Source organism: Heterocephalus glaber, unplaced genomic scaffold, assembly GCF_053883595.1.
Source record: "Heterocephalus glaber isolate CG9 unplaced genomic scaffold, H.glaber_assembly_v1.0 deba00001608, whole genome shotgun sequence".
In the NCBI taxonomy this organism is placed as follows: domain Eukaryota; kingdom Metazoa; phylum Chordata; class Mammalia; order Rodentia; family Bathyergidae; genus Heterocephalus; species Heterocephalus glaber.
Window position 1 is genome coordinate 30882935 of NW_028258379.1, and position 14653 is coordinate 30897587.

Here is a 14653-nt window from a genome sequence, read left to right on the forward strand (position 1 = left end):
ATATGTCAATAAAAGGTTGAACCAAAAGAAAAGAATTACTGATATAAAACAACAATTTTAAAACAATAATGATGGGCATTTATGAATTCATGTCTAGTATTTAATCCAAAAACCTAGACAAAATAAATTCTTAGACATAAATTTAAAATTTGACTTAGAAATGGCAAATTTGAAAGTATCAGTGTTAACAAAACTGATAGTTTTCCAGGAGTGCCTGGAAATAGCAGGTTTGGCTGTGGCGCCTACTTTCCTCTTTTCCCATAGAATCAGCTTTCCTGACAGGAAATAATGGTGTTGTCACCCCAAAGAGAACAGAACTCTGGCTCAGCATGCATAACGCCCTGTCCTCCGGACACTGTGATCAGTCCAAGGATGGGCAAACATGTCCAGTGTCCTTTGGAGGATGGCTATGAACACAAAAAAGAGAATTTCTCTCCTGTTATCAAATAATCAGTTAGAACCAAATAACCTGGAGCTACAGTGACTACCTTTGTTCCCAGTGTAGACAGAATAGTAAAACAGAAGCTAGAAGACAGCAGAACAAAGAAAGGAAGAAAACAAATGATGGATTTGGGAGCTGAAGCCCTTTCTATTTTTTGAAATTCATAGTCAAGGGATACCCAATCAATTTTCTTTTTTAGTTTAGAATAGAGTTTGGTGTCTGTCTCCTGCAATCCAAGGAGAAATAATGAACAAAAGCTACAGAGAAATGCTAGACTTTAGAGCTGAAAGGTCTTGGATTTGAATCTCAAGGGCAGCTTACTTGACCACCATGTGTCCCAGTTTCCTTATCTGAAGAAGTGTGATGGTAATAAAGATGGCTCATTGGATCATTGTGAAGATTAAATGAGATAATCTACAGGAAGCATTTGGTTGGTATGATCCCTCAGCTGTCCCTCCCGACAGAGGCCACCTTGAAGGCAGGACCAGCCTGATTCATCCCCACCAGAGCTCAGCATGTGGCTTCTGCAGATATCTGTGTCTGACACTGGTGAGTTCTATACCCACTGCCATGGGGCAACCACTGGTGAAACTTCTGCCTCATTTTTATATCAAATAATAAGACCAAAAACAAATACTGATGAAAGTTAATTTGCAGCATTGCTATGTTTACTCAAATTTCCTGAGGAGCCTCCCATTGGCCAATGGCTTGGGGGTGGGGACCACCGAATGTTGAAGGCCACTGTCCCCCTCTAACCATTAACCAGAAGGGCAGCTGGCTAGCAAGATTTAGCCGTCAGCGTCCCCACTGGCTTACTGTACTCGTGCTACGATCCTAGACGGCACCAAGCCAGCAGAGCAACCCCAGCCCACTGCGGACAGTGAGTGACTCCCTGCAAAGTCTGGGGCCCACCTGCCCCTGCCCCTGCACCTGTCCCTGCCCCTGCCTCTGCCCCTGTACACTCCAGATCAAAGTGGTGGCTATAGCTCTTGTACTCGTTTGGATTATTTTCTGGGGCACTGATCATTAGGGCAACCAGCAGTGATATGAGGCCACCCTGGAGCACTTCCCAGTCTGCAGGTCACCCCTAGGGTTTTGATTTCTCAGAGAGCAGAGGCTGTCACTGAGCGCTGTAGCTAAGTTCCCTTCCCATCCAGTACACCTGGTGCTCCTAAACCCAGCACAGCAGCAGCCGCAGCTGCAGAGTGAGAGGGAGTCTGAGGGCTGGAATGGATGGGTGCCAGGCAGAGTACCAGTGGAGAATGCCAACTGGGGGGATGCAGAGCTGGCACAGAGCAGGGGCATCCTACAGGGTCTCACGTGCCCATCTTCCATAGCTCTCACGGGGTGACCTGGGGCTAGGACAATGTAGATGGACACTGACTCTGCTTTTTCTATGGCTGGGTACCTGTGCGAGCTGCTTTTGTGGTTCGATGGCTCTGTATGGGGAGCCAGGCTCAGAAGTCAGACTTCTGCTGACCCTGGAGTCTCAGCCCTGGCCAGGCTGCTCTGCCCCCTTGGCTCCCTCTTTTCATCTGTAAAATGGGCCCCAGTGCCACATGATGTTAATTCACCTAAGCTAAGCATGCATGACAAGCTGTGACTGCTGAATACTCACAGCAGTGCTCTGAGGAGGGAGAGTTTTGATGTCTGCAGAGACATCAAAAAACTTGTGCTGCCCAGTGTCCTTGCCCAAGAGGGGTTCACAAACACAGACTGGGGTGGCAGTGACCAGCACCAAAGCAGATTCCTCTGTGTGTGACATAGGAGCAGGGACAGAGAGTAAGCAGAGGAAGGGCTCCCTGGGTACAGAGACCTAGCATGGAAGCCTCAAAGGCAATGAAGGAGTGAACTGAGACATCAAGGGACCAATCTGACCTGCCCTGCTCTGACCTGCACAGGATGAAAGTGTGATGTGTGCCAGGAAAGGCCGGCAGCTGGGACTTCGAGGGCCCAGTTCAAGGCTGGGGGCAGGACTGTCAACAGGGACTGGGTCATGAGGGCCCCCAGGGCACCTCAGTGGGGATCAATTGCATCCATCTTTAGACAACAGGACACCAATGAAAGCTTTTCAGCAGGAATTTGAGAAAGAAGCAATGAGAAGCAGAAGAGAGAACAGGTTGGAGGGAGCTGAGCAGAAAGCAAAGACCAACTGGGGACCAGACAGCACAACTGCTGAGTGCAGAGAGAGCAGCTAAGCCCCAAACTTGGGCAGTGTGCTGGGACTGGAAGAGAGGAGACAAACACCACCAAATAGGCCAGCTGGCACGGGACTGTTGTCTCTGCTATTTTATATGAGAAAACTGAGGCAGAGCTTTAACAACTTTTCCCATGTCACCTACTGAATAAACAGCAGTGCTGAGATCTGAATCCAGCCTGGTCTGCCTCAAAACCCAGGAAAAGGAAAGAAGTGTACTGGGGACCCAGAAGTCAGATCTGGGGAGAACCCAGCAAAGCCCAGAAGCTGGGGGCTGGGGTGGGGAGCAGGCCCCACCTGTACCTATCATCAGGTAGCGAAGTGGGGGTCTCAGATCAGCCATGGGGCTTATTTTTCCACTCTGCAGCTAAGAGGAGTCAGGCAGGGAGTGCTGGAAGAGGGCTCAGCGCTGTGGGGGTGTTTGCACCTGTTCTCTTGAGGTTTGAGTTTTGGAACATCCCAGACAAGGGACCCCTGAGGAATTCCAGGGAGACCAGTGGTTCCACACAGATTCCTGTGAACTGGTTTAAATAAGGGTGGGTAGGGAGAGATTTATGATAATAGGGTTATATGATTATGGAGAGAAGTCCCACTGAGTCCTGAGAACCAGGGGGAGCCAATGGTGTAACCCCCAGTCTTAATGCAAGGCCTAAGAATAGAAATGGGGCTGCTGGTATAAGTCTCAGAGTGCAAAGGCCCAAAACCCAGGAGCTCCAAGGTTCACGGTCAGAGCATGCATGTCTCAGCTCACAGGCAAAGAGAATTTTCTCTTGCTCTACCCTTTTAGTCTCTCTGTATCCTCCATGGATGGGGTGAACTTGCTCACATGGGTGAGGTTGGCTCCACTGACTCATCCTAATCTTTTCCGGAAATACTCTCACAAACACACCCTGAAATAATGTTCTCCCAGCTGCTATGGTCTGAATGTCTACAAATATTTACAAAACTCATGTATTGAAATCTCCACTGCGGTAGTATTAGGATGTGGAGTTTTCGGGAGGTGATTATTAAAGAGACCAGAGACCTGGATCACTCCTGTCACTGTGTGACAGGATATCGAGACAGCGTCTTCTATAAAGCAAAAAGCCCTCACCCAATGCCAGATCTGCTGGTGCTTTGATCTTGGACTTCTCAGCCTCTAGAACTGTTCTTTACAGATAACCCATCCTGTAGTATTTTTCTTACAGAAGCCTGAAAGGACTAAGACACCAGCTCCCTAGGATTCCCTGAGCACAGTCGAATGGACACATAAAATGAACCATCACATCGCTTCTGTCAATCTCTGTCTTTTATAGAATTTGATTCTTTTTACAGTAAATTAATTATTGATAAAGAAGGGCTTCCTTCCAACATTTTGTGATTTGTTTTCTATACATCATTTCCTATATTACTGTACCCTTTTTTGTTTAGTTGATTTTTGAAGTAAAATATTTTAATTCTCACCATCTTTTATACAGATACTTTGGCTATTTTTTGTGGTTATCCATGGGGATTATGGTTAACACCATCAAGTTATAATACTCTAAATTTATAATGCCTTAACCTTAATAACATATAAAACTGCTTCTCTGAAGCTTTATCCTTATTTTTGTTCAGTTATTGATGTCATAAATCATATTTTTCTGCCTATGTGCCCCCAAAATATACATTAATAATTGCTTTTATATGTTAATGTAAAATCATATAGAAAATAAAAGATAAAATTACAACCATATTAGCTTTGATAATTGCCCAAACACTTAGCTTTACCAGAGATCTTTATTTATTTGCCTAGCTTCCAGGAAATATTCAGTGTCTTTTCTTTTCAATCTGAAATGAGATGAATCTTTCATTTCTTTCTGGGCAGGTTTTGAGCTCTCTTTGCTTTATCTAGGAAAGTCTTAATTTCTTCCTCATTTTTTAAAAGATGATTTTATCAGATATAAGATTCTTGATGGAAAATTTTGTTTTGTTTTTCTTTCTGAATTTTGAATCTATCAAAGTGGATATCCAATACTGGATATTTAACCTCTTTCAGCATCTGCCTGTGGGTGCCTCAAATCAGGTTAATAATATTTACTTTATGTTTTGGTGAAGACTAGATGAGCAAAAATCAGCAAAATACCTTGATCAGTATTGAGCATCTAGAAGGCACTGGTTCCATCACAGTGAATGGAAGTCACATCTTCAGATGAGGAAATTGAAGCCCAGAGCCCTGCTGTGACTTTCCTCAGGTCCCGCAGCCAGTGTGGAGGAAGGGACTGGGGACAATATGGGGTCTCTGGCTGCCTCCTGTGGCACCGAGCCCCGCTCACTCAGGCGGCCACCACGTGCTCTAATTAGCATTCTTGATTTGCAGGGCCCGGCCATCCCAACCATGCCCCTTGCCCTGTACACCTGCGTCCTCTGCCTGTGCACCAGTGGCCTCTGGGCCATCCAGGCTGAGACCTCCAGTGCTGTTTCCGGCATAGACAGTCCTCACCGGGACCTAGCACCAACCAACCTTGACTTTGCCTTGAGCCTGTATCGGCACGTACTGGCCTCAGCTCCTGACACGAACGTCTTCATCTCCCCTGTGAGCATCTCCATAGCCTTGGCCATGCTGTCTCTGGGTACCTGTGGCCACACACAGACCCAGCTTCTCCAGGGCCTGGGCTTCAACCTCACCAGGATGTCAGAAACCAAGATCCACCAGGACTTCCAACACCTGCTTGACCTCCTCAGGGAGTCAGACACCAGCTTGGAAATGGCCATGGGGAATGCCTTGTTCCTCAACCACAGCCTGCATCCTCGGGAGTCCTTCTCAGCAGACATCAAACACTACTATAAGTCGGAGGCTTTGGCTGTAGATTTTCAGGACTGGACCAGAGCCCGCAGACAGATCAATGAGTACATCAACAATAAGACACAGGGAAAGCTCACGGACATGTTCTCAGAACTGGATAGTCCAGCCATCCTTATCCTGGTCAACTACATCTTCTTCAGAGGTACCTGCTCCCCATCCCATGGTGACAGGGCCCCATCAGCATTGCTGAGAATAGCAGCAGCTGTCATAATCTAGGGCAAACTTGGGGTAATGCCTTTAATTTCACAAAGCACATTCCCAGCTAGAATCTCCATCTTTACCACAGTGTTGCTGGGGAAGGGCACTATATCATTTTACAAAAACCAAAATGATACCTGGAAGAGTTAAGCAACTCACCTGGGTTCCTGGAGGTTGGTTTGAGGCCCATGCATGTAACTGCAGAGAGAATGGCTGCTTCGTGGTCTACAAGTATTGACTGATTATTAATGTGAGACAGGCTCCGGGTCAGGGGCCACACATCCAGCTTTGAACCAGATACAGGCCCCCTCAGGGTCTCCCCAACTGAAAAGGCCCACTTCCCCCCAACTCCAGCTCCCATCAGTTTGGCACTAGGCTTTCCAAAGTGCTGTTCATAAAAATCTCCAGGGAGACATGTTCATATTACAGATTCCAGAGCCCAGGCCAGAACTACTAAAGCAGAACCTCAGTCAGAAAGCCCTACAATGTGTAGTTTTACCAAGAGCTCCCATCCACTACCATTAGATCATTTTTATGATCAGGCAAATTGCACACACATTATCTCTGAAAATAAAACTGAACTCCTTCTGCTAGTGCAGTGGTTCTCAACTGAGGGTGACCCCCCTGCCCCAAAGATATTAGGCAATGTCTGGGGACATTTTGGTTGTAATAACTGGGGTGGGGTGGAATGTGCTACTGACATCTGGTAAGCAGAGGCCAGGGAGGTTGCTAAATATCCTACTCACAATGGTCAGGATGTTGCCCCCAAATGTCCAAGGTGCCAAGGTTAAGAAGCCCGGGGCTACCAGTCCTCTGGCTCTTTTGTCTTCTTCAGCTTCCTATCTCAAAATTTACTCTCCTCCATGCCACACACACACACACACACACACACACACACACACACACTCCAGTCACACCAAATTCTTCTCCTGTCCTGGACCACACCTCTCTGGTGAATCCTGTGTGCTCCTCCTAATGCTGCTCTAATGAATTCCTGCTGATTTGATGGCTTAAAATAGCGCAAATTGTTTATCTGGCAGTTCTGGAGGTCGAAAGTCCAAAATGAGCCACAGTGGGCTAACATCCACATTTGAGCTGGGCTGGTTCCTTCTGAAGGTTCTAGGGGAGAATGCATTTCCAAACCTTTTCTAGCTTCTAGAAGCCACCTGCGATTCTTGACTCGGGGTCAAAGTCAGAGATAACAGCTGTTCCCAACAGCAGGTCTCCTCTGTTCCTGGCTCTCCTGCCCTTTTCCTCCACTGGTAAGGACCCAGGGGTTTACACAGACACACCTGAATCATCCAAGATATACTGCCAACTCAAGGCCAGCTGATTAGCAACTGCACATTCATCTGCAACTTTGTTCCCCCTTGACAGTAACCAGAATACTCAGAGATTCTGGTGACTAGGATGAGGGAATCGTTATTCTACCTGGCCCAAACCCCATGCCCCTTTTGTCTTATGGGCACTCTCTCAATTTATCTGAATCCCTAAACATCTTCTATCCTTCAGGTCTTAGCTCAAAAGTTGCCTCCTCTGGGAAGCCTCCCCTGATTCCCTCAGGGAACCCTTTGCTCTTCATATGCAGTTACGCAGGCCTGCCTTCAGCAATCACCTTGTCACCAGGGCCCACAGGGCTCAGCTCCCATAAAGGAGTCATGTTCAAAGATATGCAGGGGAAACAGCAGAAAGAAACAAGCAAAATCAGCACCATAGTGAAGCCTTGTTTCAGTTCCACAGACATCAGACTTCCTTTGGAGCATGGTTTGAGAACCCTCAAATTATCTTACTTTTCATGATACAGACTTACTGTCTGAAGTGACTGAGCTTGGAGAGATTATCCAGGACAGACCAGGCAGAGCTCCTGACTCTCTAGGCTGTGGCCATAGCTTGTTTCCCTGTATCCTCCAGCCTCTCTCCATTATCTCCACTAAGAACCAAGACTTTTGACCACATAATCCATGAATCTGCAGGCACTGAGATGGAGAAGGGACTGCCTGGTGCTGTGTTTTGGCCACCCTGAAGCTAGGAAACAATGGCCTCATGACCCTTCAGGGTGTGAGGTCAAGGGCACCAGAACACCTGGGACCCACTGAAGTCCTCTGTCCTCTCCTGACATGGAGAACCTTAAACTAGAGCAGAAGCAGTCCTGGTGAGATCCATTCAGTGTCTTTAGACGTCCTGCCACAGGACGTGCTGTTTGGAGTAAGCTCAGAAGGACAGAAGAGGTTCTGTGAAAGGCACTGCATCAGGGAGGCTTTGGATCAATCTGAGGAGAAACATTCTCCCCATCAGAGCCAATCAGTACTGCAAAGTAGTCAGTTCCCCACCCTGAAGCAAGCAAACAAGTTAGACAATGACATCATGGGATATGGTCTAGCCAGAGCTGAGGGAGGAGTCCATGGCCCTGAAGGAGCCTTTCCATCCTGACTCTGCATTCAGGAAATGTGGTCTAGCATGAGGGGCCAGGTGGCAGGACCAGGTTGTTGGGGTGGATGGAATGGATGGTTGGTCTATCTTAAAGTGAAGGTCCCTACCAGGGACATTGAATTTGTGGCTTGAGGTCCACCATCACTTCCAGAACTCTAAGCCAGGGAGCCAATACCAAGTCCGTTTTCAGTGAACCCTACCCCCAAACCCAAAGCCCAGCATTCTTGTGATCTCCTTACCCTCTTCTGTGTTTAGAAGGCAATCTTAGAAAATGGAGCTGATCCTCCACCCATTCCAAGAGGTAGAGGATGGAACAGGATTTAAATATCTGGGAACTGTGGAATCTTACTGGAAGACTCTGGCAGCCACAGTGGGGACATTATGTGCCAGGCTCTTGTGTAGCCTATTCACAGAGACACAATGGTGTTCTCCTGCTTCCCATGAGGCCACCCAAAGGGCATGTCCTGCCCTATGTGCCTGACTTCTGCTTACTCTCTGCTCCTTCTTCCCAGGCACATGGGCACACCCCTTCAACTCAGAAAGCAGCAGGGAGGAGAACTTCTATGTGAACAAGACAACCACAGTAACAGTGCCCATGATGTCCAAGTCAGGCACTATCATGTACCTGCATGACTCGGTGCTCCCCTGCCAGCTGGTACAGCTGAACTTCACAGGCAACGCGACTGTCTTCTTCATCCTTCCAGACCAAGGGCAGATGGACACAGTCATTGCTGGGCTAAGCCGGGACACCATCCTGCGGTGGTCCAATTCCCTGATCCATGGGTAAGCCCTCCCACCAGTTCTACCTGTTGGTGTCTGCAGTGCAGTGTCGCCATGGTGCATCTGTGGCTCCCTCCATGACTCACTGTCAGGCTTCACTGTTTTCCTCTCTGCTGGGTCCCCATAGTCTGAGTTTCTCTGACCTGGAGGTCACACTTGTGTTTTTGCTGATCAATCAGCAGCGAGATCCCCTTTTCCTGTGAGTTTCATAGCCTGCCTCTATATTATCACATTTTTACTTCGGTTTCTTAAAGTGACCTCACCAACCACCCAGTTTCCTACTTTTCCATTTTGTTATCTTGCTCACTAGAAACCAAGACTTGCTACAGATTCCTGGGAGGCTCTATAAAGCATAATGCAAGCGACTGCTGTATCTCAATTCGCTCAGGGGATCTAACTCTTCTTCAATCGATCAATCAATCAATCAGAAAACAAATTAGAAAGTGGGGCCTGAGTAGGTAATAAATAGATCTGGAAAGAGAGCAGGGGGTATATGATCATGGCTGGGGGTCAGGAGAAGAACCAGCCAAGGGACTCCTTATGCCTGCAACTTCCAGCCCAGGCAAGGGGCCATGCAGAGTTGGCATTCAAGGAGGGCCAGCTGAAGATGTAAGGTAGGGATCGAGGTGAGGAAGGAGGGAGGAAGAAACAACTCATTTCCCCCAGGCAGCTCCAAAGTAGAGTGCAACTGAAGTGACCAGCAAGCGTGCCCAGCCCTGCTCCTAGCCCACAATCAAGGAGACTCACAGTCCCTTCTGATTCCATGCAGGAGAATCAGAAAATGCCAGCCAACTCAGAACCTGCTGGCAGGTTGGGTAGTGCAGACTCGGGGCAGAGCAGATGTGGCAGGGTGGGGCGTGTACAATGTGGAGCAGCTCAGGGGTGCAGGTGGGGCAGGCACATTACCTTCGATCAGTCATTCGCTCTGTGTTCATGCACAGAAGCACCTCTGTGCTGTGCACTGGGCTGAGCACAGAGAAGAATGGTGAATAGGGGAATCTGAGGCCTCAGACTCAAGCACTGTAGAGCAGGAAACAGATTCTGGTGGAATTAATGGTAGTAGAATGGCATAAGTAGTGAGACAGAGAGAGAGCAGGGGAGGGGAGGGGAGGGGAGGAGAGGACAGGACAGGACAGGACAGGACAGGACAGGACAGGACAGGACTGCCCAGGGGCAATGCCTGCAGAGCAGATCTTTGTCACTGTACTGCCTTTGGCCAGAGAGGAAGTCCAGCCAGTGGGAAGGGGTCCCGTGGAGCAGGAAAAGGGGGTGACGCTGTTCAAGTCAGGAGGCTGCACCCAGAGTACCGGCAAAGCAGGGCAGCGGCAATGAAGAAGACAAATTCAGCCCAGTTGAACTCTGTCAGGCAAGAACTTTGAGCAAGTGGTGGGGAGGCAGTGGTCGGCGGGTCCTGACTTACAGCAAGACAGAAGCAAGAAGCTCAGGGTGATGTTGTGTGGTGATCGTATATCCTAACAATACTGCAATGCACTGCATATTCCAAAATGCTAGGCGAAAAGATTTTGCACATTCTTACCATCAAGAAATGGTACATTTTGGAGAAAACAGATGTTTATCCTGGTTTAAACATTACCCAGTGGACACATGTATGAAACTATCACAATTATGAGCAATTTTGCTTTTATGAATGTTTTTAAAATTTAACAAAAAAATCAACTCTACAGCAGAAAATGTAGAAAAGATCTTTTCTACTTCATTACACAGATGGGTTTTGAGTTTTATGGTTCGAAGCTGTTTTTATTGTGAATGACACCGCCCCCAGAGAGCGGGTGGGTGCTGGGTTGTTCCCAGCTGCACCTCACCCTCACCTCGCAAAGGGAAACTTGTGATCGAAGTATAGTGCCACAAGGTGGCGATAATGAACCGTGATGCAAACAAATTCTGGCCCTTACTGAAAATAGAGCAACGAATAATCTCCCCCCGCAACCCCCACCCCCCAAAAAACTCTTCATGAAAATACTCCAGTGTGGACAACATCAGCCAGCCACCCACACCACCCCGCAGCCCCGTGCCTCGCCCTTGGAGAGAGGCTGGGAGTGGCCGTCCTGCCGCCCCTTGGGGGCCTCGGGGATCCCTGGGCCACCGAGTTTCAGCCTCCCAATCTGCCTCTGTACTGTAAAAACAGTGGCCCTCGCCCGTCTTCCTCCTTACCCACTTCAGCACGCCCTTCCTTTACACAGGCAGAATCGAGTTCTTGCGGAACTGCAGCGCTCTGGCGCCCAGGGGCCTGCCCCGCACGTGCCGCCAGCACAAGAGTGGCAGAACTTAGCTGAAACCACCGGGAAACAGAGGCGTGGCTAGGGCCACGACCCCCGGCGGAGTGTTCCCTCCTCCTCTCTGTTGCTTCTAGCACGGACTTTCTGGGAAGCAAAGAGACTTCCATTTTTCTTTGTGGCACTGGGGACTGAACCCAGGCCCTTCTCACTGAACTTCATACATCTACCACCACCGCCCTTTTTCTTTTATTTTGAGGCAAGGTCTGGCTATATCACTAACTTGCCCAAACTGGGGTCAAACTTGCCCTCCCCCTGCCTCAGGGTGCCACTATGCCTGGCTCAGACCGACTTCCTTAGGGACCATTATCTTTGACGCCCAGTGGTTGAGCTGTATCACAGGTGGAATCAGCTCAAAGGCATCTCACAGCGGAAAAGAATGCAGCTGAGAGGCCCAAAGAAGATGCTGCTTGGGAAGCAGGGGAGGCAGATGCTGCTCTTGCTCTTGCCTTCTCCTGTCCCCAGGGAAAAGGTCAGTCAGACTGGGAGGCTAGAGCGGGAAGACGTGGCATCTGGCTGGGGGGGTCGGTGGCTCCCTCCCTGGCAGGCCCAGCCAGGACCTCTAACCTCCCCTGCTTGTTCTGAGAAGCCAGGTAGACCTGTACCTGCCGAAGCTCTCCATCTCGGGCGCCTATGACCTCAGAGCCATGCTGGCAGACATGGGCATCGAAGACTTGTTCACCAACCGGGCCAATTTCTCAGGCATCACCCAGGAGGCTCCACTGATGCTATCAAGGGTAAGAAGTGTCTTGGGAACCCATCCTTTTATATTTTTCTTCCTCCAAAACCTACAGTAAAAATAATCACGAATGCCACTCATTCCCAGCCTGAGAACCCAGGTCTGGGTTCAATCCCCTCCACCTACAGTGAGGTAAACTGAGGCTCAATTAGAAAGCATGACATCCCCAAGATGACACAGGCAGTTGGTTATGAGGGCAAGCCACCGCCCAAGCATCACGAAGCTATCATGGTGGCTCCGTGAGCAGCCCCTGCAAAAAGAAATAGGGAACACGGCAGATGTCTGATTTGGATTGCACTGAGCCTTCTACTCAGTTATACTTATTGTCCTTCAGTTTGATGTTCTGTTATTCACTCGTTTGTTCAGATAATTTTTTACTGAACCCCTACCATGTGCCCCCACACTATGCTAGGCTCTGGGTGTGCCTCCATCACTCAGATGTGGCCCCCACCCTTCAAACACAATGCCTATTGTGTGAGTGGACTCAGTCAAATCAGCTGCTCCTTCTAAAGTGGAGGAATTCAGGGAGGTAAAGAGCTTGTCCCTGATCTCAGAGCTCGTAAGTAAGTCTGACATTGGACCTTGGGTCTGTTGACTCAAGCCTCATTTTCTCAAGATCCACTGCAGGGGTTCTGGTCTCAGCCCCATCTATTCCTAGCCATGGTGCCTGTCGCAGCTGCACAGACCCTGGGAGCCCTGGCTATAAAGTAGAGCTGAAGGGAGTTACCGTCCCGCAGGGTATTGTGAGCATGCCAGATGTCACCCATTCATTAGCTGGATTATGATCTGTCAAAGGCTTTCCCTACAAGTTAGTCAAACATCCTCTTCATTTCAGAATTCCTTCTCAAGGAACATATCAACGGATTTTCATTTTTGACTTCTGCCTGGGCTTTCTTGTCCAGGGGAGGCCCAAGCACTTTGCACAATTTGAATGTGATATTTCTCAAGCACAGTGGGCAGAGAGTGAGGCCTCCCTTGCCCAGGTCGGGACACAGTAAGGGGCACCCAGGACAGACACTGAAGCCTGGTTAACATGTTACAGGTGCAAGGGGGATGTGCAGGTCAGACAGGGGCTGGAGGTAAAGGGGCCTGGGCTCTTGTCCTGTGGCTGCTGCTCAGGTGAGGAGCCAGCAAGTGACCAAAACCAGCCTTCAGTTCCACAAAGTGGAGGTGCAAAGAGTCCATGGGATGAGGCCTGGACAGTGCCTGGCATGTGGCAGGGACTCACCTCCTGCCCTCCTTGCACTGCCCACAGGTTGTCCACAAGGCCATCCTGCAGATAGACCAGGACAGAGTAAATGCAGCAAACCCCACGGGGAGCACCCCAAAGCTGGAGTCTGAGCCAGTCACCCTCCGTTTAAACTGGCCCTTCCTTGTCCTGATCTTCGACCACTACACATGGAGCCCTCTGCTCCTGGGGAAGGTTGTGAACCCGAGCTGAAAGCACAGCCCCCTGGGAGCCACTGCACCATCTAACTTTGGGGGAGAGCCCTCCCCCTGTCTTCTTCAGGTTTTCCTCCACAGGAACAGAGCTGCCCCTACCTTTATGCATCTTGTAATAAAAAACTATTGTTGCAAATCTCAGTACAAGTGTGGTTGAAAGGGGAGGCATCAGGATACAGAAGTGACACAGTCATAAACCCCCAGACTTGGTGTCTTCATTCCTCCGAGTTGCCATAACAAAGTACCATAGGCTGGGCTGCTTATAAACCACAGTAATTCATTTCCCACAGCTCTAGATGCTGAAAGTCTGTGACATGGGTGCACCCTGAGCAGGTTCTGGGGAGGGCTCCCTTCCTGGCTTTTAGATGGCGCCTTCTCACCAAGTCCTCACTCGGTAGAAAGAGCAGAGAAAGCTCAGTGGGATTTCTTGTAAAAGGGCACTAATCCCTTTCACACCTCCTAAAGGCCTCAGTCACTCTGGGCTATTCATGGGGACACAGACATTCAGTCCCTAACACCCAGTACCACCACAGGAGGATGACTCCTCCAGCCAACAAACCTACCCCCTTCCCTGACAAGTGCAAGGAGCGTGGCATCTCGGACTCTCTGGGGGTTCAGGAGTCGGTGCAATGCAGGGAACAAGGCTGCGGGGTGAGGCTGGCCTGAGACAGAACCCCAGCCAGGTCACCGAGAGGTCAGACACGAAAGCTCTGTGTCTTTCCTTGTAAGGATGACTGGGAGGGTTCGCTGGACCCCCACTGGAGGGGCTGGCCCATGACGGGAAGCCTGTTGTGGGTGGAAGGTGCAGGCTCACCCAGGAAGCTGGGCCAGGAACTTGGCAGGTGTGTGGAACAGAGCCTCACATCCATTGGCTGTCCTTGCTTAATGTGAAGGCAAAACAGCTGCAGCAAAAGGCCAGGGGAGAGTCGTGGCTGCTGTCTTCAGGCCGTGGTCCTGGCCCTAGCTCAGTAGGACCCAGCCCTCATAGCAAATAGCACAACTTTCTGTCTGGCTGTGTGGGGGGCTGCTTTGCAGGGGGCGGGGGCAGTTTATGGGTTTGCACTGGGGGGAGTTTTATTATGGGTCTGCGTTGCTCATTTTTATAAGATGGACAACACAGTTTATGAATTTCCTTTCCCCTAAATCCACCCCATTGAATACATTACAGATGTGTATGAGGGGAGAAGTATCATTCGGGAGCCTATTCTTTATTTATTAATGGAAATTTACAATAAATCAAAAGTGCCACTTCCAAAAATTAGGGAAAATAAACTGTAGTAAAACATTTATTAAGAATGATTGTGAG

General features: G+C 49.2%; 1 protein-coding gene across 1 annotated transcript; it reads left to right on the forward strand.

Annotated features, from left to right (window-relative positions):
• Window positions 1-1202: 1202 nt before the first annotated feature.
• Window positions 1203-13475, forward strand: Serpina6 (serpin family A member 6). The gene is made up of 5 exons (XM_013066797.2): window positions 1203-1322; window positions 4978-5605; window positions 8604-8874; window positions 11755-11902; window positions 13160-13475. The coding sequence occupies exons 2-5, from the start codon at window positions 4996-4998 to the stop codon at window positions 13343-13345; spliced, it is 1215 nt and encodes a 404-aa protein (XP_012922251.1). The 5' UTR covers window positions 1203-1322; window positions 4978-4995; the 3' UTR covers window positions 13346-13475.
• Window positions 13476-14653: the final 1178 nt, after the last annotated feature.